The 27920-nt window shown below is 44.6% G+C and overlaps 1 protein-coding gene and 1 pseudogene across 2 annotated transcripts; one reads left to right on the plus strand and one right to left on the minus strand.

The window, feature by feature from the left end:
* On the plus strand, positions 1-27920 carry DCAF12 (DDB1 and CUL4 associated factor 12). Of its 2 annotated transcripts, XM_061613339.1 has the most exons (10): positions 1-469; positions 4910-5164; positions 12467-12673; positions 13398-13458; positions 15946-16139; positions 17291-17356; positions 18710-18872; positions 20741-20919; positions 21686-21864; positions 24851-27920. In XM_061613339.1, the coding sequence occupies exons 1-9, from the start codon at positions 401-403 to the stop codon at positions 21842-21844; spliced, it is 1353 nt and encodes a 450-aa protein (XP_061469323.1). In that variant the 5' UTR covers positions 1-400; the 3' UTR covers positions 21845-21864; positions 24851-27920. The 2 variants fall into 2 exon arrangements, with proteins under 2 accessions (XP_061469323.1, XP_061469321.1); XM_061613337.1 differs by lacking the exon at positions 24851-27920 and having other exon boundaries at positions 2-469; positions 21686-22385.
* On the minus strand, positions 2922-3039 carry LOC133375924 (5S ribosomal RNA; annotated as a pseudogene).

The following is a 27920-nucleotide window of genomic DNA, read 5'->3' on the forward strand; positions in this document are numbered from 1 at the left end:
GCGGTTGGGGTGGGCGGCCGTTGCTGGGTAACCACGGGCGGCTGTGGTTGTTACGCAGGTTGCGTGTGTGTGGGCGCGCGCGCGCGCGACCGGGACTTGCCATAAAGCGCGCAACCGTAAAATCTTCCCCCTCAGCCTGTTTCCCGTCGCTATTAGGCGCAAAATGCCGTGAGCGGCGCCCGGTCGGTTGGTCGGTCGGTCGTGAGGAAGGAAGGAAGGAAGAGAAGGAGGGAGGAAAGAAAGAAGGAAAGAAAGAAAGAAAGAGAAGGGGAGGGGGCGACCCGGCTCCGTCCCATGCTCCGTCGTCGGGGGCGACGGCGGCGGGAGGCCCTTTCCTTCCCCTCCCCCTTCATGCGGGGCCCGGGCAGGGGCCGCGCCGGAGACTCCCTCGCCCGCCGACATGGCCAGGAAAACAGTTAGCAGGAAGAGGAGAGCGGCCGCCCCCGCAGTGGGGCCCGGAGGAGAGCAGGTAAAAAAGGAGGGGAGAAGGAGGAGGAGGGGTAGTAGAGAGGTAGGTTGGCTGGCCGCGGGGGGGGGGGAGGGCGGATGCTGTGGCGAATGGGGGAGGGGCTGATCCCCAAATACTTGACCCTTTTCTCATGAGGGTGGGAGGGGGTGGCGGGGGAGGGGAAGAAGGCAGGAGCAGCAGCAGCAGCGGGGACACCGAGAAACGGGGGTGGGGGCCATGTTGGAGGAAGGGGCTCAGTGGCCCGGTGAGGCCACGGGCAGGGGGCGATCGGTTTCGGCTCCGGGGGTCCGTTTCACGCATACACGCGCGCACACACCCTTCCTGGCCAGTCCAGGTCGCTGCTTATTAATCAATAATCGATAACAGATGACGATGGTTATGGGGGGGGCTGTAGGGGAGTGACTGCAGGAGGAACCGGGGGAAACTATTATTATTATTATTATTATTATTCTGCCCTTCCTCCCAGTAGGAGCCCAGGGCCGCAAACAAGAACAGGAGAAACGTCTTAGAATTTAAAACATATTAACAAGCCATCTTTAAAAACACATTTTAACAAACCTTTAAAAACATCTTAAAAAGCAAACCCAGCACAGAAGCAGAGTGACGTGTAGGTATCTCTGTGTGTGTATATATATGTATGATATCCCCAAACACATAGATAAAATGTGTGTCGGAGATAGACACACACACGCCCGCAGGCACCCTTACCGAAAGAATGTGAGTGTAACATCCTGCGTGTCTCATACTGTACTCAGGGTTTTTTTTTTGGAGGGTTGGAGAGGAGCCGGGAGGGAGGAGGCTTCCTTCATTTAATTCCTTAGGCTGCAATCCAATACACGCTTGCTTGGGAGTAAATTCCACTGAACGCAGTGGACCTTACTACTGAGTAGACATGTATTGGATCGTCGCAGCCCTTCCCGCAAAGGCGCCCACAGAGTCATGGAGGGACACAAACAATAAACCAGCCTTGTCGGCTCCGCCGCTTTGCAGAAGGCGAGCGAGAGGTTGCGTGCTTGGCCCCGCTCCCTAAGCCGGCTGGACACCGGAGGCGGAGACCTGCCCGAAGGGCTAGTCGCCATCTGCCCAGCGGGCCTGTTCCCCTTGGAGGCGCTTCCTGGAGAGCTCCCGAGCATCAGACGTGTTTGCCCCCCTGCCTTGCCTGGTTCCCCAGTAATCAGGGGTAGGCTGCCCCTGAACATGCAGGTTCCATTTGCTTCGCGTGCACCCCCCCCCCAAAAAAACAGGTTGCGTCTGATCTTTCCGTCTAAAGCTGTCCACGCTGCTGGAGGTGCGTCGTGCTGGGAAGGGCCCGTGGGGCTGCCAAAGGGGCTGCCGCTCTTTGCCAAACTTTGGGAAAGGCTGTGCGTCTGGATTGGGAGCGGTGGTGGTGAAGCGGCAGGCGGAGGGCGAGGGATCTGGGCGCGTCACAGCTGCCCAGGAGAGCGCCCGAAGTGCCCGGGGGGGAGTCACTGTTGCGCCCCCTGGAAAGACTCGTCCTTCTCCCGCCCCCGCCCGAAGCGAGCGGCTCTTGCGCCGCCCGAGACCTTGTTTGGATTCAATGTTCGGAGGTCTGTAACCGACTCGGCCGAACGCCAGGAGGGCGACCGGGCACGGCTGCTGCTCCGCTTCCGCAGCGCCTGACTCGATGTTGCGGACCGCCTGTAAACAGAGGGGATGGAGACGGGGCTTGGCAGACCAAGGGAGGGGGCAGGTCTGTTTTCGGGGGGGGGAGTGGAAGGAGGAAGTGGGGTGTTCACAGCAGCGGTTCCTATTCCTTCGTCCCAAAGAATCTTGTTGGCCTTTATGGCCCTGTTGAACCTCAAGGACTGTGGCCAAGTCCTCCCAGAAGCCTTTGACAAGGACTCGTTCCAATTAAGACCCTTGTGATTGAATGCTTCTTCATAGAAAAAGTGGGGAAGGGAAATCCCTTTAAAAACAAAACCGAAAAAGCATGTCAGGCTGAAAGTTAGGCTTGTGTGTGGCTTCTGAGCTATACTTTCCTGGCCTGCCATTTTTCTGTATGCAGGGATTTTGTTTTTAATTTTGTATTGGAGCAATATTCAGTCACATGAGCAGCAACTCTCCTGTTGTCTTAAGAGTTTGTCTACATGCAATTTACCGTCTTGGTGGGGATTAAGATCAGTAACTTGAAGATTTAAAATTATATGAATACATCTTGATATGTTCTAGATGTAGAGTCCACACTGCAGACCATTTTCAGGGTAGTGATGGCTCATTATTTCATAATCTAACCGAAGGATTTAGGGTATGTTAAACTATATTATCTCAATATAAAGATAGCTGCATTGGTCCAGAAGAGAGATTCTAAATCTACGTTGTTATATGCCTTCAAGTCGATTATGACTTATGTCGACGCTATGAATCTTTTTTGGATGTATTCATAGGGTTTTCATGGTAAGAGGTATTCAGAGGTGGTTTACCATTGCCTTCCTGCCTAGGGCGCCAGGTATTCCCAGGCAGTCTCCCATCCAATTACTAACCAGGCCTGATCCTGCTTACCTTCTGAGATCAGATGAGATTGGTGTGTGCAGGGTAGTATGGCTGTAGGCTAAAATCTATACTAGGGCAATCAATAGCTTTATTGGGCCAAACACAATGTCACAAAATATTGTGCAAACCTTGAGTTCTTCAGAATTCTTAATCAGGCTAAATGGTAAAGAAGGGAGGGGGAGAGGGGGGGGAAAGTAAGCCACACTTTTTGTTTCCCTGCTCCTTGCTTTGTATACAGTCTAACCTGACAGAGTTTTGGAGAGCTTGAAAGCTTGCATACTATTTTGTGATCCATATTTGCTCTAATATGGATTTGCTCTAATATGGATTTTAGAATCTATATTATCTCACCTTGACACGATAGAAGTTGTATAAAATTATGCATGGCATGGAGAAATTGGATAGAGGAAAGTTTTTCTCCCTTTCTCATAACACTAGAACTCGTGGGCATCCAATAAAGCTAAATATTGGAAGATTCAGGACAGGCAAAAGAAAGTACAGCTTCACACAGCGCATAGTTAAATTAAGGAATTTGCTCCCACAAGAGACAGTGGTGGCCCCAAACAGGGATGGCTTTAAAAGAGGATTAGACAAATTCATGGAGGATAAGATTATCAGTGGCAACTAGCCATGATGGCTATGCTCGGCCTCCATAGTTGGAGTTGGTATGCTTCTGAGTGCCTTCTGCTGGAAACTGCAGGAGGGGAGAGTGATCTTGCACTCAGGGCCTTCTTGTGGACTTCCCGTGGGGATCTGGCTGGACACTGTGAGAACAGAATGCTGGATTAGATGGGCCACTGGCTTGATCCAGCAGGCCCTCTTTATGTTCACCTTGTGGAATCCTCATAACAAAAAATTCAACCAGTCCAAGCAGTGGGCTTTGTTTCTGAGCAAGAACTTCAGCTTCTGTCGTGCATGTAAACTCAGGACACTTTCTGCTGTATTGCAGAATGGATGCTGGTTTTGCCTATCAATGGGAAGTTACATCCTCTTCAGTTTTAAGATGGTTCCTCCATGATTGTTTGGCAGTTTGTAATGCTTTCTGCTTCCTTCTAGCTAATTTATATCTTAAAACTACTCACAAGTTTTTTAAACTCCAAAGCAACTCACTTGATGTAATTGAACTGGCTGCGTGCTTTTCAATTGGAAACTGCATCTTGGCTCAGTGATAGAATCTAATGCTTCTTAGCATTAACTCCTGGAAGAAATTGTTAGCACGCACGCACGCACGCACGCACGCACGCACGCACGCACGCACGCACGCACGCACGCACGCACTCACTCACTCACTCACTCACTCACTCACTCACTCACTCACTCACTCACTCACGGAGGGAGGGAGGGAGGGAGGGAGGGAGGGAGGGAGGGAGGTTTTACCAAAGAGATGCTGTGAAGTTTGCTTTTGTCGAATGTTCAAAACAGTTTACCCCAAAACTAGAATTAATCAAAACACTAGCTAAACTCCAATAATTATCACTTTAAAATAAAGAGATAATCAAAAACATATTGTACATCAAACATATAGGAAAATAACAAGTGTTAACAAGATGCCTGAAATTCAACTGTGTCACAAAATATTTCTAAGGAGGGTGTTGCGTAAATGGAGAACCACCACAGAGGAAGTCCTATCGCTGTTTGCCACCCACCTGACCTCTGAAGTCAGGGAAACTTGAAACAGAACCTCTGGAAAAAATGGGCAAATTCCTGTGGGGGGCTGTTAACACTGGCTTAAGGTCGTTGTGAAGACGTGCCCATCATGCTGTAGAGTGTAGAACAAGATCCTGGAATGTTGCTCTGGTCCAGTGAAAGATGCGTTTACAGTGTTAAGGAGTGTCTGATGTTAGACAAAGTGAATCTTCACTCTGGGGCAGGTTACACAGAATCATTTCAATGTATTAAGCTATATGATAAACTGTTCTTTTCCCACAGTATGGCTGGGATCACTCAGCCCACAAAAGGAAGCGGCTCCCCCCAGTTAAAAGGTCACTGGTGTGCTACCTAAAAGGAAGAGAGGTGCGGATGCAGAATGAGTCCAGCTACTACCGACTGTTGCATGGATATGCAGCCCAGCAACTGCCTGGTCTCCTGAAGGAAAGAGAATTTCATCTTGGGACCCTTAATAAAGTGTTTGCATCTCAGTGGCTGAATCACCGGCAAGTAGTGTGTGGGACAAAATGCAACACAGTAAGTGCAAATCTCATATTTTCTTCAGCCCAAACCGTTCCTGGATGTTGTGTAGCTATAGAAACAGTTGAGTCTGGGTCTTGTCTCTTTCTAGCTAAAATTCTGTCTGGATTTTCTTTGCATTTGTCACATGTTTATACAAACTTCCTCTTTCCCTTTGGGCTTAGGTAGCATTTGTCTTCAGCTGATTGAAAGAGAGTCCATTACCTTATTTTTCAGCCTTGTGAACAAACCCCCAAAAGCTGCTAGCCTGTAGCGTTTTGTACTGATCTGCTGGGAGCTGGCAGAGGGAAGAACCTTCTCTCCTCTGCTCACCTGTGTGCAATTCCTGCTTGCCTGTGGCATCCAGGCTTATGTTTGCCTTAAATATAAGGCTGTATTATTAAGATGACTAACTTGTCTTGCAGCTTGGCTTTTGCCCTTTCGGCAATTACAACTACTGTCAGGAAATACCAGCAGCTCAGTGGATGAGTGCACGCTTTGAATGAAGACGGTCCTTGGCACCTACAGATGAACAATACTCAATAGCAGACTGCTTGAAGCTTTTCAGAGGCAGTATGTCTCGGAATACCTGTCTCTGGGAATGACAAGAGGGGTGAGAGCTGTTGCACTCAGGTCCTGTTTGCGGGCTTCCCATAGGCATCTGGTTGGCCTCTGTGAAGGGGAAGGGGCATAGTTCAATGGCAGAGCATCTGCTGTGGATGCAGGAGGTACCAAGATCAATCCTCTGCATATTCAGATAGGGTGGGGAGAGACTTGTTCCTGAAACCCTGGAGAGCCACTGTCAATTAATGTAGACAATACTGAGCTGGATGGACCAATGATCTGACTTGGTATAAGGCTACTTCCTGTGTGAGAACAGGATGTGAGTAGGCGAGCCTTTGGCCTGATGTAGCAAGGTTGTTCTTGTGATCTCGGATGGCTAAGGACATAAGAAGAACCCTGCTGGATCAGGCCAAAGGCATCAGTCCAGCACTCTGTAATCATAGTGGCCAACAAGATGCCCATGGGAAGTCCAGCAACAGCGCCCTCCCCACCTGCAGTTCCCAGCAACTGCTATTCAAAGTAGAACAATGAAGGCCCTAAGAAAACCCTGGAAAAAAAATGGGGAAAAAACATGGGGTCATACTTCCTCCAGCACGGAAGGTAGAACTTGGCTTTCATAGCTATTGATAGCTTTCTCTTCCACGAATTTGTCTAATCCTCTTTTAAAGGCATTCAACTGACTGAAGAATGTAGGGTCTCAAGAGTAAGGGAGAAGCTGATGTTGTCTCAGTGGCATGTGTCTGGGTTTTGTTTCTTTTTTTTGTCATAATGCAGGGGAATTGCATTGGCTCTTTTGAGTTTTGTAGATGAGTAGAACCAGTACTTTGCAGTTTTGATCTAGTTCAAATTTGAGCTGTATAATGTGGGTATCCAAGCTAATGTAAAACAGCCACACACCTATGTGTGAAACACCTATGCACATGATAAGTATCAGCCTTGTGGATAAGGAGTGTGTTTAGCATCTTACACTTTTTGGTGAGCAACGTTTTAGGTGCCTGGGCATGAAGCAGAGGACTGAGAATTTCCCAGTCCTGGTCTACAACAATACCGCTGGCTGTCAACTCTTTATAAACAGCTTTATAAACAGGAAGTGTCCAGGTGATGCAACATCTTAATGAGACTATTGGCTCAGTACCATCTGGTAGAACATCATGGGGACTTGTTATCATATGGTCATGTTTGTTTGTGTTCAAATCTAAATTATAATTTCTGTTTTGGAGCCCAGAGTGTGATACCTTTTTTATTGCAGGCTCTGTTCAGGTTTCTGATATGATCTTTAACCTTTGATATGGTTTCCCTGTTTTTAGCCAGATCCCACACAATGCCCGTAAGAACATAAGCAGAGTCTGCTGGATCAGGCCAGTGGCCTATCTAGTCCAGCATCCTGTTCTCACAGTGGCAACCAGATGCTCATGGGAAGCCCACAAGAAGGATCTAAGTCCACAAGTAGGACCTAAGTAGGACCCCTTGAAATAGTATGTTTTGGTGCTTAAAGTTCAGTCTGTGTGGCAAGATGCAGCTTCCTGGCTTGTGTAAACATCTCTCTATGGTTCAAGAAGCTACTTTTTGGCACCATTTTCATCCATTTGGGGTTGGGCATTCTGCTAGAGACAGCTGGACAGACTTTGAGGTGCTGAGGTTCTTGGTATTGCTTTCTTAATGACAGGACAACATGCAGAACACTACGGGCCATCTCATGCATGCTGCAGAACAGGGCTTAGATCCTTACTCAGTCAAACTGACTGTGTGCATTTTGGAAAAACAATACTTTCTCAGTCTAACCTGGAGGAGAAAGAGAGAATAGTATCAAACAAGGGGAGTAGTTTTTGAACCCCTTCTCCTCTCCTCTCCTGTGCCCTGCTCTTGTTCTTATTATTTACTACGTTTACATCCTGCCTTTCCTCCCAGAAGGAGCCTAGAGTGGCAAACAAAAATACTAAAAACACTCTAATCCATCTTTAAAAAGGGTCCGTCGCCATCTTGGTTGATGGCAGCCCTACGTGTGCGTAGCATGCATGCACGATATCAACCAAAATGGCGGTGGAGGCTTCAGCCCCTTAGGGAAATCTCAGCCTCCATCTTGGTTAAGGGCAGTGCTTGCGCATGCAGCCGCAAAACACAGGACAGAAAGATATGCAGAGCAAGGGAATGGGCGGGTGGTGTGATCTGCAGCAGCGTGTGTTGGGCCCAGGGCAGGCTGGAGCCCAAGGGCCCGGGCATGCCTGGAGCCGGCCCTGGGGGCATCAGGATTGCTATGGAGGCGAGCAACAATTCACAGTGGGCCTCCTTGTTCTTCAGTATATTCCTCTTGGCACGTGAATTAGGCTGGCGGTAGCTACCTCTATGCAGCTTGTATCGCTTCTCCCAAGGTTTGTGTCTTTGCAGTTTTCCAAAAAGGCATCTCCTAAATTCCCTTCAGAGAGCCAGTGTGGTGTGGTTAGAGTGTTGGACTACAACCTGAGAGACCAGGATTCAAATCTCCACCCAGCCATGAAGCTCACTGGGTGACCTTGGGCCAGTCACTGTCTCTCGGCCTCAGAGGAAGGCAATGGGAAACCCCCTCTGAATACCGCTTACCATGAAAACCCTGTTCATAGGGTCACCGTAAGTCGAAGACAGTCCATTTCCATTTGAGAGCCAGTGTGGTGTAGTGGTTAGAGTGTTGGACTACAACCTGAGAGACCAGGATTCAAATCCCCACCCAGCCATGAAGCTCACTGGGTGACCTTGGGCCAAGCACTGTCTCTCGGCCTCAGAGGAAGGCAATGGGAAACCCCCTCTGAATACCGCTTACCATGAAAACCCTATTCATAGAGTCGCCATGAGTCAGGATCGACTTGAAGGCACTACATTTCCATTTTCAAATCCCTTCAGATCCCCTGCTTACAAATGAATGTGGAAAAGGAGGTTTTTTAAAAAAGCTTGTAACTTTCCTAGTGGCATTTTGGTAAATAATAACATGACGGCTCCCTCCTGTTTTCATAACAGGGATTGTTGCTTTACCATCAGTCTTAAGGAGTTCCGCATCAGACCTTTTAAGAATTATTTGCATACTAGGGTTCTGCCCATGGTGGTCTGTGCTATGTTCTGCATTTGTAGGATTGCTCTGCCTCAGCCTAAGGATGGAGCTTGTGCTTAAAATGGTTTGTGTGGCCTGTGACAGGGGCGGGCTCTGCAAGACCCCAGAGGCAGTTCTGGGCATCTGACTGGGTTCTGTTATTCCTGAGAATTCTCGCTCTTCATTCTTTAAAATGAATTTCGAGCCTTCATGGTTGCAGCAAAACACCCTGTTTCAATAGCAGCACAAAAGTGCCTTATCCATACATAGAAAGCTGCCTTGCACAAAGTCAGACCAATTATCTACCTCAGTGTTGTCGATGGTCACTGGCAGAGGCTTTCCAGAGTTCCGACAGGAGAAAGCCAAGAGGCTGCTGGACCTGGCTTGCAGCATGAAGGTATTTGGGTAGAACCAATCAGCCCTGAGGGCTGTTCTGTAGGCATCCCAGAAAGCCTAAGTTTAGCATGGGCTGTGGCTCAGTCCTAGTGCACCTGCTTTGCATGCAGAAGGCCCCGGGTTCAATCTAGCATCTCCAGGTAATGGTGGGAATGTCCCCTGCCTGAAACCCTGGAGAGCTGCTGCCAGTCAGTGTTGACAGTACAGAACCAGATGAGCCTAGGGTCTACCTCAGCACAAGGTGGCTTCCTATGTTCCACGCAGCCCTACTTGGAAACGCCATGGGTTGAATCTGGGACCGCTGAGATACAGTCCTTCTCCTTATAGAGTTGTTACTTGGCTGCAGATTGTGGTATCTAAAACAGGCTCCTATGATTTGGCTTCCTGTTTGTCTTGTTCATGGTGTTCTATTTGAACAGAGCAAAGCATCTGTTTTGTAGGCTGTTGCAACCTGCTAAGCACACCAGCCTCTTTAAGCAGCCTCTTGTTGGCTCTTCCTTAATAGATCTGGAGAAAATGCAGCCAAACAGGATAGATCTGAATGAAGATAGCAGTGCTGCAACGTGGCTTTCTAGGCTGCATAAGTGAATATTTCTTCTTTTAGTTAGTGTCTCCAGAATACACAAATATTTGGATCCTTGCCCCAGTGTGCTGGAGCATACTTTATCAGCTTCCTGGCTTGCTCTTTGAATGGAGATAGCCTTATTTATTTAATATTTAATTTGTATCCTGCCCTTTCTCCCAGCAGGAGCCCAGGGCAGCAAACAAAGCGCTAAAAACACTTTAAAACATCATAAAAACAGATCTTAAAATACATTAAAACAAAACAGCGTTCAAAATATTTTTAAAAAAACTTTAAAAAAGGGTTAAAAACATTAAAAAACATATTACCCAATTCTAACACAGACTGGGATAGGTCTCAACCTAAAAGGCTTGTTGAAAGAGGAAAGCCTTGGATGGGGATCGCCAGCCCTGTGCTCACAAGTACCATGGTGCCTGTGAAGGTCTCCATTGGTGCCCCCGATTATGAACTTTTTAAAAAATAAATAAATCTTGAGCTGTCCTAGAAAGAAAGTTATGAAGTAAAATGTGCAGGACCCTTCTATGCGATTTCTATCAAGTGAGCCGGCCTAGCTGCTTCTGTCTGTTGGTATTTTTAGCCAATGAGTGAAGTTAGAGCTGTAATTGATAAGTGAGTTGTTCATACATTAGACAATAGGAATCCCTGGTGTCCTAAAGAGCTTGTTTCCCCTTCCACTTTAGTGTACTTGTCTTGCTTCTCTTATTTTCTAATGGTCCTTGGGATCTCCGTAGCTTCCCTTTCTTTTTTTCCCCTAGCGACCAGGATGCATTTTTCCTGCGGTGGGTTTGTCTGAGATTAGTACTCCGTAGAAGTTATTTTCTCCAACTATCACTGTACAGTAAGTGCTGGTGGATCTTAATTGACAAATGTAAAATGTGAAAACTTTGCAGAGGCTTAGGCATGTCTCCTGCTGTGCAGGAGCTGATGTTCTGGTACCCATTTAGGATTCAGTGTATAGTGAATCTTACAGTATACCTTACAGTACAGTGGTATGCATCAGGGGTCACCAACCTCTTTGGACTGGGGGCACATTTTGAATTTTGAGAGAATGCTGATAGCGTCAGTCACCAAATAATTCAATGTGGGGAGGGCATGGCATAACACAACATGCATAACAGCCTGTAATACTGGTCCTATCTATGTAGGACTAGTGTTTCCATATATTGATGCTGGTAAAATGGAAATGGACTGCCTCGATTCCGAATTATGGCGACACTATGAATAGGGTTTTCATGGTAAGTGGTATTCAGAGGTGGTTTACCATTGCCTTCCTCTGAGGCTGAGAGGCAGTAACTGGCCCAAGGTCACCTAGTGAGCTTCATGGCTGGGTAGGGATTCGAACCCTGGTCCCCTAGGTCATAGTCGAACACTCTAATCACTATGCCACACTAGCTCTCTTGATGCTGGTACATAAGTATGTAAAGAGCACTGAAATGGTTTCTTAGCTACCTCATAGTTTTTTATGATGCACTGGGACCAACCCACAAACCCAATACATATTGCAGTATAGGCAAACTGCATTCAAACTGAAATAATCACATATTATTTCCATTTCCTCTTACCTCCATTTCCTTCCTCTTCTTCTGTTTTCCTTGTATCTGACTGTAGATTCTAAGCTCCTTGAGCATTGTCATTCTTTGTAAAGCACTTATATACGTAGGTTCCCAAACTGTGGTCAGTGGGTCGCCAACCTTCATTCAGGTATTATGTGGCATGTCTATATTAAATATTAATATTGATTTTAATGGCATTTTTATGGTTTATTATATGTCTTAGATCCGAGTTCAGAGAAATGCGAATTGTAATACAATAAAATACAATGTTGTGTTTATGTGATTTCAAGTCAACTACGACTTATGGCGACCCTATGAATCAGTGACCTCCAATAGCATCCGTCGTGAACCTCCCTGTTCAGATCCTGTAAGTTCAGGTCTGTGGCTTCCTTGATGGAATCAAACCATCTCTTGTTCGGCCTTCCTCTTTTTCTACTCGCTTCTGTTTTCCCCAGCATTATTGTCTTTTCTAGGGAATCATGTCTTCTCATGATGTGTTCAAAGTATGATACTCTGTTTCATCATTTTAGCTTCTAGGGACAGTTCTGGTTTAATTTGTTCTAACATCCAATTATTTGTCTTTTTTGCAGTCCATGGTATCAGCAAAGCTCTCCTCCAACACCACATTTCAAATGAGCTGATTTTTCTCTTATCCGCTTTTTTCACTGTCCAACTTTCACATCCATACATAGAGATCGGGAATACCATGGTCTGAATGATCCTGACTTTAGTGTTCAGTGATACATCTTTGCATTTGAGGATCTTTACTAGTTCTCTTCATAGCTGCCCTCCCCAGTCCTAGCCTTCTTCTGAATTCTTGAGTATTGTCTCCATTTTAGTTAATGACTATGCCAAGGTATTGATAATCGTTAACAAGTTCAATGTCCTCCATGTCAACTCTAAAGTTGCATAAATCTGTTGTCATTACTTTAGTCTTCTTGACGTTCAGCCATCTAATAAGACTTAAACCAGTGACTCCCTGGTTCTTAGTTCACATTCTTTTTCAGGATATTATCACGAAAGTACTGGCTGCTGCTTCTCTTCATAGGATGCATGTTTGATTAAACATGCTCGGTGATCAAAGTGTCCTCTGTATAGATTCAACTTTAGGAATGAGCCCATGGGCACTTTCTGACCACAGGTGTTGGTTTTTTTCTCACTCTCAGTTGTTCGTGGTCGATGTCCAGACTGGTCAGATTACCAAGATTCCCATTTTGAAGGATCGGGAACCTGACATGGTGAACCAGCAGGGCTGTGGGATTCATGCCATTGAGCTGAACCCTTCAAGGACCCTCTTGGCAACTGGAGGGGACAACCCAAACAGCCTTGCAATTTATCGTCTGCCTACTCTTGATCCTGTCTGCGTGGGAGATGTAAGTGCCCTTGCATACGAAAGGCCACTTTCTTGTTATTTTGTTGTTGGTTGTTTTGTGGTTTTATTTTATGATTTTAGTATAAATGTCACAATATGGTGATGGAACCATTTGGCTAAATTTATATTATTAATCTCTAATAGTAACATATTAATTTTCACTCTAACATCCCAGAGTGCATCGCAGCAATTTAAAATACAACACTGAAAACAGTTTTTAAAAAATTGCAATTGCACAGGTAGGGTGGGTCCTAAAAATATACATCTCGGGTGTCAAAGACTAGCATGAAGAGGTGCATCTTCAACATTTGCCGAAAACTGTATAATGAGGACACACTTCTCTGGAAGGGAGTTCCATAACTCGGAGGCAGTCAGAGAGAATGCCTTCTCCTGGGCCACTACCTGACCTTCTGAGGCACCTGTGTTCTTTAAGTTAGTTAGTCAGATGGCTGATGCGGTGATGTCTTTCTATGTTCCTGGAACGTTTAATATTGTTTAGCTGAGGCGGACATTGAAGGGTATTGGACCTGGTTGATTTCCTGTGTACTTGCTTACAATGCTCTAGTGTAAAAATGCAAGAATTGCCCTTCTCATCAGGCATTTCCAGATGCTTTTTTAGGGAACAACTTGGCATGCTTGTGATAAAGTAGCTGTATTTGGTGCTTAAGCAAATACCTTTGCTTTCAAATAATTCTCCCGCATCCTTTCTTTCTTTCTTTCTTTAGGATGGCCACAAAGACTGGATATTTTCTATTGCATGGATCAGTGACACCATGGCTGTTTCTGGTAAAATTTTAATTTCTGCTAATGGCTTTATTTCGATGAACGCTAAGGTCTAACAGACTGTGGCTTCTCTTGCAACTTGCAAGCCCTTTTCAGGCATTGCACATGCATGTAAGAGCAATGTGAAGGAACATGTGTGTTAAATTCTATCCCCCGGTCACCATCCTTTTTCATGAACTGGCTGGTGAACATCTGAAGCAGGGAGCCTCCTATACCCATAAGAACATGGGGAGAGCCTCACTACTGGATCAGACCGAAGGCTCATCTAGTCCAGCATTCTCTTCCCATATTGACCAGCTGGATGCCTCTGGGAAGCCCACAAGCAGGGTGTGAGCACAGCAGCACTCACCTTCCATAAGATCTTCCAGGGTTCTACATCACACAGGGAGCCTTCATGAGAAAAGGGAGGATTCCTGCTTCAGAGGTTTGCTCTCAAATACTTTGGAGGGTGAGGCGGACAACGGAGCTCAGCATGTGTTGTTTTTACACATGAGTGGAATGCCTGAGGCTTCAAAGGTGTCATGCTGAAAGGGATCACTTTTTAGGCACATCCGTGCTAACTACTTAAGCTGGTTGTGGCTGCTTCTTTTAACTCATTCCCCACCATCACCCAGTTGACCCAAAAGAAAATTGCAGTTCTTGCAAGGGGTTAGAAATCTCACACAACTCAGTGTCCTCATCAAAGTACAATTCACAGAGTTGCTTGCGGCGAAGATTGGATTCTAAATTGACATGATGCAAATTTGTCAAAAAGAGATTTAAATAATGTTTCCTAGTTTATGTTTTTTCTAAACAAACGTGCAGCTTTTAATATATTTGATAGATAGGAGGTCATAAATTTCAGATTTAATAAAGTATAATTGTACATTTTTGCATTATTACTCATATTTCATTATAAATGGGCTTTTCTGTAAAAAAAAAAAGGCACTGACAATAGTTGAAAAAATAAATCCAAATTTTAAAGGAGGAATAAGTGACTTTTTTTTTATTTACTGTGGTTGCTTAGTGAGCTGTGCCCAAAGCAGCTTACAACAAATAAATCGCATCTTTGAAGTTTCTAATAGAAATGTAGCTCTTACTGAGCGTAAAGCTGTGTCTGCACTAGTCGTTTGGATTCTCCCTGGGGAACTGCCACTGTACCATGGTGGCTTTGTGCTTTCTCTGTAGTCCCTTGAGCACCTTCTGTGGCTTTACTCTCAAAACATAGGCTGCTCTAGCGCAAGCTCTTTGGAAATGACTAGAAGCTGCACATGAGCTTGGCACTTGCCCGCGTCCCCTGCATTTAGCTTGGGCTTGTATGAGAGAATCGTGCTTCCTGGCATCCAAGATATAATTTTCTTAATAGAGTTTTGTCATTCCGTTCTAAAATTCAGCAGAGAATAGGAGGAAAAGGGGGTAATGGACTTGAGGGTGGGGATAGGTGGCCACTTTTAGGTCACCAGAAGGTGGATTTGTAGCTGTGGCAAAGCGGATAAGAAGCTGTGGAGGGAGCACTGAAGTCGTCATGGCTTGAAAGGCCTGTCTAGGCCCCCTGTAGTTCCCGAGACTCCTTTTGGATCCACACCCCTCAAGTTAGAAAGGCCAGAAACTTGAGGTTTTAAAGAAGAAAATCTGACATCCTCTAGCTTCCAAACTTTGCATCCACTTCTATGTGAATGTTCTAAAATACTGATACTTAAAATACAGACCTGCTCTGAGGAGCTGGGCTGGTTGGCCCAAGTTCTGCATTGCCATATCCTCACCTGGAAGGTGAAATGGCCTTTGGACCCAGCCAGCAACTGCTATGTCAAGAACTGTTGCAGCATTTGCATATCTTAAAATCAATGATTGAACCATGACATATTTTACACTTCCATAGTAATCAGAATTGTGCTGTTTTACAGTCAATGTAAGTAACAGGACACAGGGTGTATTGAGTGGTGCTCATAATGTTTGGCATAGCTTCAAAGCCCTTGTGATGCAAGCTTTAGTGAAAGCTGACTGGACTTTGTCATGCCATATCCAATGGAGGAATGCCAGGGTGTCATTGCATGGCTCTTTTTGTTTTTGTCTGCAACCTTCTGTAAAGACTATCATTATGCCTATGTCAGGTTTCTCTGCTGGATTGTGTTTATGCAGTTTATTCTTTAGGTGAATTGGTGTTGAATAAACTAAGGGTTGCAGAAAACTGTCAGAGTTCAATTAATCTTGCAAGAATTTCAGTTGTGTGCAACTTTTGTAATTCATTCCGTGTACAGAATTTGCACTCTGTCAAAAAATTATGAGTGTTCTGCTCCCCTTGCTTGCTTAGAACATGCTTTCTTGGGTGCTGCACTATGACAGTGTTCCTGGCTTGGCCAGTGGGAGACAGAGATATGTTAAGAATGACATACGATTGGGTGCGTAGCACATGGCTCTTTCTGGGGATGTGCTCCATCTCAATCGGAGAGCACGACAAGGAACTACTGTTGACTGTGTTAAGTGGGTTCTCTGGTATTCTTTCCCATGCAGGTTCCCGAGATGGATCAATGGGGCTCTGGGAAGTGACAGATGAAGTCCTAGCAAAGAGCGATGCAAGACGCAACTTGTCTCGAGTTCCTGTCTATGCTCACATAACACACAGGGCTCTGAAGGACATCCCCAAAGAGAATACTAATCCGGACAACTGCAAGGTTCGGGCTCTTGCTTTCAACAATAAGAACAAGGTAAGTAAAATAAATGCATCTGATCCCATGGCTGATGCTAGAATAGGTTGAAACTATCTGTGATCCTAAGAATTTTCTAATCCTCACTTTTGGTTCTTTTCTGACTGAGAGCACCTTAAGTTACTCTGAAAAAAGTGTTTGCTGAAACCTCAAAACAAAACATTATGCGCTTGAGTTTGCCAGTAATTACCCTGTGGCATTTCTATGCCACAGAGTCTGCTTTTCCTTCACTCTTTCAGTTTTAAACACATTCCCCCCTCTCCTATCATCCTAGTCTGTCCTAGAATACAAATTGCTGAGGGGAGAGGGAGTGAAACACCCACATTTTTGCAGGTGCTGCAAATTAAACAAATTAGAGCAAATGTGTGCTGTTTGCCTCTGCAGAATGCAGGGGTTTCATAAGAATTTGTGGTTGTAATGAAACTGAGGTAGGCACTCACTTTGCTTCCCATTGGTTTGCCAAGGCTAGCACAGAAATTAAAATCATCAGATACTATGGTCTGTGTTGTGTATGGCAAAGGCACTGAGAAGGTCCCATGTCCCATCTGTTGTTCTGTGAATAAGGGATATCTGACACTCATGGTTGGCTTTTGCCATCAGATTTTCAAACCTGTACATCTTCTTCCGAGGGCTGGAAACTGTTGAGTGTTTTGTTTTTAAATTAAAAGTTGGGCACTCTGGATTCTTAATAGCTGCACACAGCAGCCTATACCTACCTGTGGATAAAGGCTTGTGCCATCCTTGCTTTCAGTGCTACTCTTTTGAATTTTAATGGCTTACCAGTAGCCCAGTGAGAAATAATACTGGGTAACCTGTGGCCCTCCAGATACTGCTCAACTGCGACTCCCACCATGCCTGATAACTGACTTTGCTGGCTGGGGCTGATGGGAGTTGGAATCCAACAACATCTGGAGAACCACTGGTTCCCTATCCCTGTTTAAAACATTTTGCTTTAAATGACTTCAATAATCCTTAGTACAACCATGGAAGTTAGATTGGGGAGTCTGGATGAGCCGGTGTCAGTGCTGAGGTTCTACGATGGAGCCTCTTAGTTTAAGAGCATTATACCGGCAAACCTTTGATACTGAACGGTGCTCTGCAGTGGATGTTCTGAGACGATTTAGTGGCTGATTAAATTCTTGCTTTTCCAGGAGCTGGGAGCTGTGTCCCTGGATGGATATTTCCACCTCTGGAAAGCCGAACACACACTTTCAAAGGTGACCTGTTACATCTGCTAATAGGCACAATTCTTTGTTCATGGGATTTTGGGGAAAATGTGTTCTGGGGTTTATTCCTTATTCAGCATTCAGGATTAAATCCGTTCTTGGCCTGCAGGATCCATTGTTTGAGCCTGTGAAATGCCTCAGCAGGGTTATATAAAAAAAATATGGGAGAAAGGACTCTCTTAAAAACAAAAGTGGAAAAACTGCTATATCCCAGTTATAACACTTTCTGGCAGTTCTACACACTAGCATGGTAGTAAGCGCCATGGAACTGATTACTTTTGAGTAGTAAGGGGAGCTACTTCTGAGTAGATGTGCAGAAGATCAGCCTCTGAAACGGACAATTTGTTAATCAAAGGCTCTCTGGTCAGTTGTAATGCAATCTCTGCGTTTCTAATGACAACTGTTAAAATGGTTGGAAATTTGCAGTCAGTTTTGCGCAGATCCGTGCTTCCCATGAAAGGCCAAGTACATAGTTTGGGGATCCTCCTAGACTCAGCCCTGTTCATGGAGGTGCATGTGATGTCAGTGGCTAGGGGTGCCACCCCTTATGGGCTACTTTAACAGGTGGACAGGGCCACTTGCCTCTCAGTCATCTGATGTCACCATGACATCCTCTGATCTTGACTTCAAAGAAGAGAACTGGAAGTACGCTTCTGATTCTTACTTTGAACCCAGCTTGAATTTCATCTGTGTCTGCAATGGAAGACCTTTCCTTGCAGGCACCACTTGAGTTCAGTCTTCCTTTATCCATGGCTCACGTGGCGTCAGATGTAGGGAGGGTAGAGATGCAGGTGGATCGGCTGTGTGACTGAGTTTCTCATGGATCACAGAGCTGATCCTGCAGAAAGCAGCTTTGCCAGCTCTATGCTCAGTACTTTGCTAAACATAGGGCTGGCAATGCCTCTTGTGCTGTGGTTTTCAAGCCAGTCAGTCACCTGACGTAATAATGTCAGGTGATTGATAGGTGGGTTGTCTCACCCACCTGTCAAAGTTGGTCTGCAGGGGTGAGGACATGTAGCAATCGGGCTCACTGCGCCAAAAAAGCTCACCACCCCAATACAAAAGTTTGAATATGTGTATTGTTAGTTGAATGTCAATTGCACACTCTGTGTGGATATTTGCTGAAGCAGTGGCCATTTGGCCAAGCATCCTTTATTGCTTTCGTTGTTGAGTAGGCCCAGATCATAACCTTTTCTTCCCTAGGAAATCATTCAGGTTCTCTTACAGCTGAATATTGAGTCTTCAGTCTGGCTTCCCTGAATGAGACTTCATTAGATTGTATTCTTCATTGTCCTTTCTGCTGGTTCTCATGTAGGTCATTTCCTCTCTTCATTTTTTTCCCAGCTGCTGTCAACAAAGCTACCATACTGCAGGGAGAATGTGTGTCTGGCCTATGGTCAGGAGTGGTCTGTGTACGCAGTTGGATCTCAGGCACATGTCTCTTTTCTGGATCCAAGGCAGCCTTCTCACAACGTTAAGTCCGTCTGTTCCAGGGAGCGAGGCAGTGGTAAGGATTCTTCATGATAAACTTCCCTGTTGTTACTAAGGATGATTCTGCTTCTCCGTGGAGATTCTGAAAAGGTTTGGAACACATTTGAAGAGTTTCTGCAGTAATCATGCATAGAAACCTGTGATATTGGGGAGAATCTCCTGTTGAATTCTTAAGATACGGCTTGTTGGCATTTGGAGGCTGCACCCCCCTCTTGTAGTCATTCCTGTGCAAGTTCATCATGGGTATTTGTTCAGAGGCTTGCCAGAGGGTGGGGGATAGGTGGGTGGGATTAGAAATGTTAATGCCCAGAAGAGTCTTATTCTCTTGACTGAATTTAGGCTTATAACACCTGGGCAAATGCTGCACAGTTTTATAGCCAGTTATGCACTCCTCCGAAATTTACTCCATGTTGGCTTTATGAATATGTCATGTAAGAGTAAGACGCTGTGTCTAAAGATTTTTTAAAATATCTCTTCCCTACTGGCTCCAGCTTATCAGCAAGGTGTATCCCTCTTCTAGAGAAAACAAATCCGGCATGATATTCTGTAAATCCATGTCCACATTTCTTGAGCATCACCGTCTTATTCATGTTTTCAAGAATGTAAATTATTTGATTTTGTTCCTACATCTTTCTGGGATCAAAGTGAGGCTGACTTGTCTTAAATTCCTAGGTTTTTCTCCCTTTTTTTAAAAAAAGACAGGCAGTTCAGTTCCCTGAGCCTCATTGATCTTTTGTGACTGCCAAGGCTCTACTTTATTTTTAGCCAAATCTTGGACCACACTTGATGGCGTAGGCCAGGGCATCTGGCTGCTCGTGTTGCTTGATACATGTTGAAGAAGAAAAATGTATGTAATAAGTACAGACCGCATATTAGCTCAGGACTGTGTAATAATAATACTTTCCTGTCTGTGATTTTTTAAAAAATAACACAGTTTAGTTTACTGAAAAGTAATTCGTCATGTTCTTAAATTGCAGCAGCAAGGTTCTCTGACATGAAGCGTATGCCCAAAATAGTTCAGAGAGTGGGTGCACACAAGAAAAGGTTTCCCATTATCTCCAGGTACAAATTGTGCCTGTGGCTTGACATCAAATCCTTTAATGTACAGAATTTTGAGGCACTTAAGGGATCTATTTTGAAGTGTCAAAAGTTTCAAAATGTGTCCTGGTGTATTCCGCAGCTCCCCACTATCTAATTGGCATATGTTTATCTCCTCAGTTTATCATATAATTGAGGAAAGGGGCAGTTTTTGCTACTAATAAGATATAAGATGCAGCAGTTGCTGTTTGCTATTATCTTACATTCAGGTTCCTGTTACTGAAAGTACATTTGCCTCCACAAAAATGCCATGCTGGAACAAATCAAGGGGTCTGTGACAGGATGCCTTTGAACCCTGCCCTCTCTCAAGCATCATGTGTTGCTACCACCTACATTCCTTGCCTTCTCCTCCAGCAGTGGCCAGCCAGATGTTCAAAGGAAGCTCACAAACATGGCAGGGTGATCACAACCATCCCCTGTTGTGTGTCTTTAGCGCCTAGTAAGCAGAGGTTTACACTTCCTTTGAACATGGAGGTTTCATTTCTAGCTGCTGCAGCTTTGCATGGAGCCACTCTTCCACTTGGTGAGGAGCTGTGTCTGTTGAACAGGCAATTGCTTCTGCCCTTATTTAACATAGCCCAAATCCTCGAAGAGCCAAGGATCTGTTTCTAAGTGAGCTCTGCTGCAGTAGTGCCCCCCCTTTTCACAGCATGACTTTTACCATGATATTGGGACAGTTGAGTTCTACCAAAGAAGTGCCCTATTTGGGAAACCAACAAATAAACTTTCTGAAAAGCACGGGCACAGGTTCTGCCGTTAATCATTCCCTTCCCTTTTCCTTGACAGGTATTCGCTCTGTGAGCTTTTATGAACACATCATCACAGTGGGGACAGGGCAGGGTTCCTTGCTGTTCTACGACATCCGAGCCCAGCGATTCCTGGATGAGAAGCCACCACACAGTTGCTATGGAACAAAATTAGGAGGAAGTGAAATTCTTAAGTTGTCAACTGGCAAAGGTTGGCTGGTAAGTAACGTGTAGCTTGAAAGAGAGGCTGACATGCCACAAACATTGCTTAAAAGGGTCTTTCAGGGACTGAGAGCTCTGTTTCCGGCAGTGTTGCCAATCTCAGGTAAAGGTGAAATAAGGTGTTCGTTATGTCTATCAGATAACTACATAAACAGTATCCTATTGGAAGCATTCGCATTCCCTGTTCTCTAAATGTGGTTATTCCTTTGGGCCGGTGCAAGAGATTGTGCAGCCTCCCTCGTTGCTCTTCATCTCACACAGTGCTGCCACACTTTCTCTTCATATCCCCTGCTGGGGGCAGCGCACCTCTGTGAAGGGCAAGAAGGTCCTTCCCCAGAGCGAGGCAATCTGTGCAGGGTGGGTGTGAGAGTGGTGCGGTAAATGGTGTACGCTTAAAGGCCTTTCCTAGAGTGAGACTAGGAGGTGGAAGAGAAGATGGAAAGCCTGGCTCGGTGGGTGGCAGGTGCAGGAGGGGGGAGTTTGCCATCTGAGGCGATTGCCTCAGTTTCCCTAATGGAAGGGCTGGCCTGTTAAGTGCCCAGAGTGGGAGGTGGCTAATCTTCAGCTGAACTGGTGACTTGGATGTTCCTGCTGTGCCACATCTTGTAAAGAAGTTTGGGTTTCCAAAGGGGAATCGTCCGTGTTTTTCCACAGCAGCTCCCATTCTCTTCATTGAGAGTTCCTGGGGATGCCTGACCAGTTGCGGAGAAGGTCGTGGTGGCCTTGGTTGGAGGCCCGACTGATGTGCGCTTTCCTTTGGCAGAATCATGATGAAACCTGGCGGAATTACTTCTCGGACATCAGCTTCTTCCCGAACGCTGTTTACACCCACTGCTACGACTCGTCTGGCACAAAACTCTTCGTGGCAGGAGGCCCCCTCCCGTCTGGACTCCATGGGAACTATGCTGGTCTCTGGAGCTAATAGCTTCCTTTCCAAACAAGGTTCTCTAGTGCTATTTCTTTTCCTTCTCCCCCTTATTTCTTTTTTAAAAACAAACAAAGGAATTGTGTGGCGACACTGTTCTCTTCTGGTTTTGATGCAACTTGGGGTTAACTTCTTTCTTTTCTTCCCCCCCTTTTTTTTGGGGGGGGGAAGATGGGGAACAGTGTCTTCTAATAGTCTCCCAGCAGTTTTTGTACATTTTTGGACAATTTTTTTGTTTTGTTTTAATCTCCTTTGATCTTTATACAGTAGGGTTTTTAAACCTCCCCTTTTTATTGCATTCTTGAAAATGGCTGGGTCTTTGCCCCAAGCTTCAGCTAACCAAACATACTTGTCCCTTCCTACCCTTACTTTGCTGTGAGGTAGAAATCCCCCATTAGATCGGCTGCTGCCGAGCTTTCTGTGAAAGCCCAGGGGCTGTGTGCGTGTGTATGTACGTGCAGGTACTTTGTCAGTCACATTACCTGGAATAAAAGCTTCTTGTAATTAAAAGGAAAAAAATTAAAAAGTATTTATATAATGAGATATGCTACTACTTTATCCACAGAGCCCAGCTTGCATCTGGCTTCGTGTGATTTTGAAAAGTACAAGTTTAATGATGAAATTTATATCACTGTGGTCCAACGTGTGGCCTGTGGACTAGGCCTGTTGTGCCTCTTCCACCTGGGCCACCTATCTTGCCTTCTCTTTTCCCTGTTCCTGCTCCCACGGCTGCATTGGAAGAATGATATGGGGGACACAGGCTGGTTTCAGGGGGAAGTTAGTGGTCCATGAAAATGATGTGAGGGGGAGAGCCCTTAAAGGTGGTGGTGCTAGAGCCAGTTGCCAACTTCATTTGTCCATCTGGGTGAGGTTTTCAGCCGAAGCAGCACTGGTGGGTGAAATGTCCATGCCTTATGAGATCGGCCCAATAGCTGTCTTAACCAGCCTCCAGTGTTGAAAATGGTGGGTTGCCTCGCTAATAAAGCCAGCACAAGGTAGTTAGCACTGCCACATATTAAACAGAGGTTGATTTAAGTAACTACCATTTTTACTATGTAGTATTTATGTTTTTGGTCACTATCACTTTCATGAGTTGTGCCACACACAATTCTACAAGGAAGCAGCGCAAGTCATAGGCTGGGCTTCTAGACTTACTTGAAGTGAGGTGAGCCTTTGTGCTTGGCCTTGGGATTTTTGTCGTCTTGGTGAAGTCCCGCAGGGGCCCATGTGGCTGAACAGCAGCTGAACCTGGTGTGGGTATACCCCCCAATTTTTAATCCATCTAAATTGGATGATCCGAGAAATTTTATTTGCAGCACAACACCTGTTGCTATGGCAAAGAAAGTGGGTTGCTTCCTCTCTGCCAAGGCAAGAAGCTTCTCCCAAGACAAAATTGGAGCTTAAAGCCCTTTTGCTTCTCTTGGATGGGATTCAGATAAGAGTTTGCCAAAGGATGCTGCTGTGCCACAAGAGAACTGTGCATGTGTGGGGTTGGAAACAATGTTAAGGCACCAAAGAATCCACCTTCTAGGTGAGGCTGCAGCATCTCTGTGTGATTCACCTCTCTGGCTTGGCATCCTTCCAAGCAGTTTTGGTTGGTTCCGGGTAGTTCTGTCTCATCTCTGCACCCAGCATGATGCAGAGCTGCTTAAGAGAAGCAGCAGGAGTATCTGCTTTTGAAAAAGGTTGTCTGTTGTGTACACCGGCTTCCTTTATTTTGGAGGCATGCCTGGAGCAGTGACTCATGCAGAACAAGGGGCTGTGTCCTCTGAGGAGGGAAGCAGCCCTGTCTCTGAATTAAGAGTCTGAAATTAAACCTTTTTCCCCCCAGGGGGCAGGGGAAGAGAAGAGTGAGCCATGCCTTCAGTTTCTAATTCAGAAAATGTGCCTTGGCTATCAGGAGTCTGAAATCCACAGAGAGCCATTGCTGTGCTACTTTGGGGCAACTGGCATTGAGTTGCGGCTTTTATACTGTAAGCATAAAGCTTGCTTGTATACACAAACATGCCCCGGATTTTGCTCTGGGGCCTGGAGAAAGCATGTTTCATAGTAACCTCCTCTCATTCCTGCTTGGGAACTACTTAGTATGACCAAGCGTGAAAGTCTTTCCTATTTAAAAGAGGAGAGGACTTTTAAAAGCACTTCAGATGTCAAATGCTGGAATCCTTATCAAGTCCTTAATATCTTACGTGTGTGGAGTTGAGGCTGACATAGGATCTGTACCTATAGCCATTGAAGGCTGCATCACATATTACATGATGGCAAATGTTTATTTAACAGTGAACATGCATGCAATGTACTGCTGCAGCCAGTTCCAGCTCCTAGGCGCATTGTACACATAGTAGTAAACGTGTATGGTATAGTTTTATATGTGTACATGTAAACACTTTGTATACATACATGGTTGTAAGAGGCTTTGTAAGTAGAGTGGCCAGAGAAAATTAAATACAGAAAGTACAGACAGTGGCAATTCAGGAGTCACAGGTGATCAACTGGGAAATACTGAGTGAAGTGAATCTGCTTAATTATAATTCATCAAGAAGTTCAACTATGTTCATTTAGGTTTGAATAGAAACAAAGGTATTTTCTCCCACTGCCACTGTTAATTAACTTAGCATTGCTAAGCTGTTACTTACTGTTGCTGTTGGGAAGGGACACTGTGCTTATTTTGCATACATTTTAGCTCAGATTGAATTATCACGATCTGTGCATTTCATTTCCCTCTAACCCTACTGCTTACAATACCCCCTCTACAACTGTGTGCTCATGCACATACCCAGATAACTGGGGATAACACTTGAAATAGGCTCTAATCCATGACAGTTTATGCTGTAACAAATTTGTTAGTCTTTAAGGAGCCACAAGATTCTTCGTTCTTTTTGAAGAAGGAAAGGGTATTCAGTGATATCTCTCTGAAAGGGCAGTTGGCTTTAAAAATTATTCTGTACTTTAAAGTTGGATTTAAGAAATGACTGGTCTCGATGTTTATACTTTTCTCTACAGGAGTACTTTAAAGTTATTCTACACAGGTGAATACAAGCTGGAAAAAGCTACATTGGAGTTAAAGTCTGGGCAAGATACTAGTTTCCTGATCAATTTCTGCTTATGTAGCTTTTTAGCAATACCTTCACCTATTTTTTTTAAACTAATTTGGATTTAATACTTTCTACATGTATTCTTGAATCTTTCCAATCATGCTCTACTCTAGAAGAGAATACTACTATTAGGCCTTTAAAGGATGTCCCCAGAATGTAATTTTGAAGCTCAAATAAGGAACATATCCTTTAGCACATTTCTTACCTGAGCTAGGTGCATCTCTGTCACAGATCACACAACAGCAGTTTGATATTTGGAAGCTGAGAGGGGATAGCAGTTTACTGCACTTGGAGCCTCTTCACTTGTAAATTTGAAAGGAGAATTACTGTAGAACTAAAATAAAGCAGGCATAGTTTTTCTGTATGATAAGGCATAGCAGTGATTTCCAGACAGCAGTAAGATATTCATACATAATATTTATTAGTTAAATGTATGTCCTGCCTTTCCTCCCAGAAGGGGCCCATTAATATTTCAACATTTACATACTAGATCAAAACAATAAAAAATCAAGAAACAGAATTAAATTTGTTAAAGTAGGTAAATGTAACCAAATATTTTATTAAAGGGGATTATAATGCTGTCTTAAGACATATTTATTGAACGCCTGGAGGTATAAGATGGTGTTATTTTCAGATTTGTCCTTAAAAAATTACTGCAACGTTGAGGTTTTCATCTCCTGTCTGTGTGCTTGGGCCTTAAATAATTGCTGTTGGTCTCTATTCTGTCCCTTTATCCATACGCCAAAAAGTTACAAGTATCCTATAAACCCTTGCAATGAGAGAGAAGGTGCCGTCTTAGAAAAATGCAGTTGATGCAAATATTTCTGTTCAGGAGAAGTTGCACACTGTCCTCTAACTGTCCAAATGATCTTTCTGAAAGATCCCAGGGGCCGTGGCAAATGCGAAGTCAGCAGTGAGGAATTATGAACCCTATGGCAATGACTTTTTTTACCTGCCCTTCACTATAGGATCTTGGGGTGTGTTACAACAGTGTAATACACAATTATAAAAACAGATTGAATGTAACAATAATAAAACAAGTAAAACCATTCCAAGTGGAACAGAACTGTATAAATTTAGCAAAAGAGTTGGGTCCCACAAAACAAAAGCCTTAACTGTCAAAGGGGAATGTAAAGACGTGTGTCTTCAGTATATGGTGAAAGCTGTACAATGCAGATGCCAGGCACACCTCTGTGGGGAGGGAGTTCTACAACGTAGGACTTCCCATCACCCAGGCTGCCATTGCCTGAACTTCCAGGGGTGGTGGAACTACAAAGAGAGCCCTCTCTGCAGAAGGCCAGTAGAGATGGAGACAATCGGATATTTGGGACCTAAGTCATTTAGGGCTTTAAACACTGACAGTAAGCTGCCAATGTGAGTGCACCTTTTAGAGCCATAGGTCCCCAGGAGTAGAAGAACAGCATTAGCATGTCAATTCAGGTTTCATGGGGGAGCAGGAGGAAAAACACTTGGAACCACAAGCCTGATCTTCAAAACATCAAAAGGTGAACTGAGAAAAAAAACACGCCCTCCAAATCAGTGTGTGTTTAAGAACTACTGCTTGTTAGAGGCTTAGCAGTGTTAAATCACCACAAGTCTTTTGTTTTTTGCTTTTTAAGCAAAGAGTTTTTTTGCCTTTGGTGTATGTTTAGTCTTGCAATGTGTAAAAAAAAAAAAAAAAAACCACAGTGAATTTTTAAAATTAAATATATTTCTTAGTTGCTTTTTATCAAAAGATTCCAGGGTGGTTTATAAAAGTGTGATCAAGATTCACACAATATCAAATACACACTAAAGCCAACAAACAAAATACACCCCCCCAATGAATGTATCCGCTAAATGAGTGAATGCATAAAATGGCTTCAGTTGAACTTCCTCTTCTTTTACATGCCCCCCAGTAGATTTTGAAGGTTGCATTCCGCAGAGCAGATATGGGCACATGGGGGGAGCAAAGAGAGGGGAAGTTTGGTTGCTCTTGCAGAAGTTCTGCGCACGCAATGATTTTGTTAGATACAGACAAGCACAGCCTGTCCCCTCAGAATAAAAGACAATTCCCTCAAATAATTTCCACTCTTAAAAGTGCCTGGACACATAGGAAGATCTTCACCTGAAGGGTGATTTGCATATTGCATATGCTGATGGAACATAGGAAGCCTTAGCTAGTCTTGGACCCCTGGCTAGCAGCTCTGTGATATGCCTGTTTCCAAAATATATGTGCCATTTGCATGGCATGTTTTTCACTTTTTATATTTAATAACGTCTTAGCCGTATAGTTGTATTCACTGGTGTTGGTCAGCCGATGGTAAAGCTTCTGTCAGTGGAATAGGGAGGAGAGCAGTTTTCTGCAAACCCTACTTCACCCTGTAGACCTCTCCTAAATCTGCTCCAAAAGAGTGGGGGATGTTTTGGAGCAGATTTAGGGGAGGCACAGAGAGGAGGTGGAATTGCCAAAATGGTTTCCCTTCCCATTCCACGGATGGAAGCCGACCGTCATGTAAGTAACACTGTTGGACACAACCCATTCACTTTAAAAAGGAGTGTGAAACTGTTCCTAAGTTGAACAAAGAGAGAGGCACTTCCGAAAAATAATCACAACTACTTTGCCAATGCAGACTATATCATTTCCCCAGCCTTCCCTAAACAGTGTCCCTTTGAAGAATGTTTCCCTGCAGTTCCATTAAGTATAAATGAATGTTTACATCTGGGTGCTGGATCTTAAACCTCATTAAACTTGTACTTTTAAAAATTGGCCTGTGCACCTGGTCAACTCTTATTCATAGTCTCCCACAGTCTCAGGGTTATATGTCACTACAGTTTTCATCCAAATAATAATACAAAGGACCAATTGGAGGTTAACGTGCCTTTCTCCTATGGTACCTTGATCTTTGCAAAGCTACCTACAACAGGATTTGCTGTTTGTCACCGTCTTTGATCTGGATATTTATTTTGTCTTTTTTTATTAAAAAATAATAATGAAA

This window comes from Rhineura floridana, chromosome 1 (assembly GCF_030035675.1).
Source record: "Rhineura floridana isolate rRhiFlo1 chromosome 1, rRhiFlo1.hap2, whole genome shotgun sequence".
NCBI classification, from domain to species: domain Eukaryota; kingdom Metazoa; phylum Chordata; class Lepidosauria; order Squamata; family Rhineuridae; genus Rhineura; species Rhineura floridana.

What these genes read in the sequence shown, in the direction of transcription:
- DCAF12 (XM_061613339.1), top strand. Translation starts at nt 401, where the DNA reads ATGGCCAGGAAAACAGTTAGCAGGAAGAGGAGAGCGGCCGCCCCCGCA. An exon ending in TGGGGCCCGGAGGAGAGCAG is followed by an intron (nt 470 to 4,909) that starts GTAAAAAAGGAG and finishes CTTTTCCCACAG; the next exon opens with TATGGCTGGGATCACTCAGC. An exon ending in ATCCTGTCTGCGTGGGAGAT is followed by an intron (nt 12,674 to 13,397) that starts GTAAGTGCCCTT and finishes TTCTTTCTTTAG; the next exon opens with GATGGCCACAAAGACTGGAT.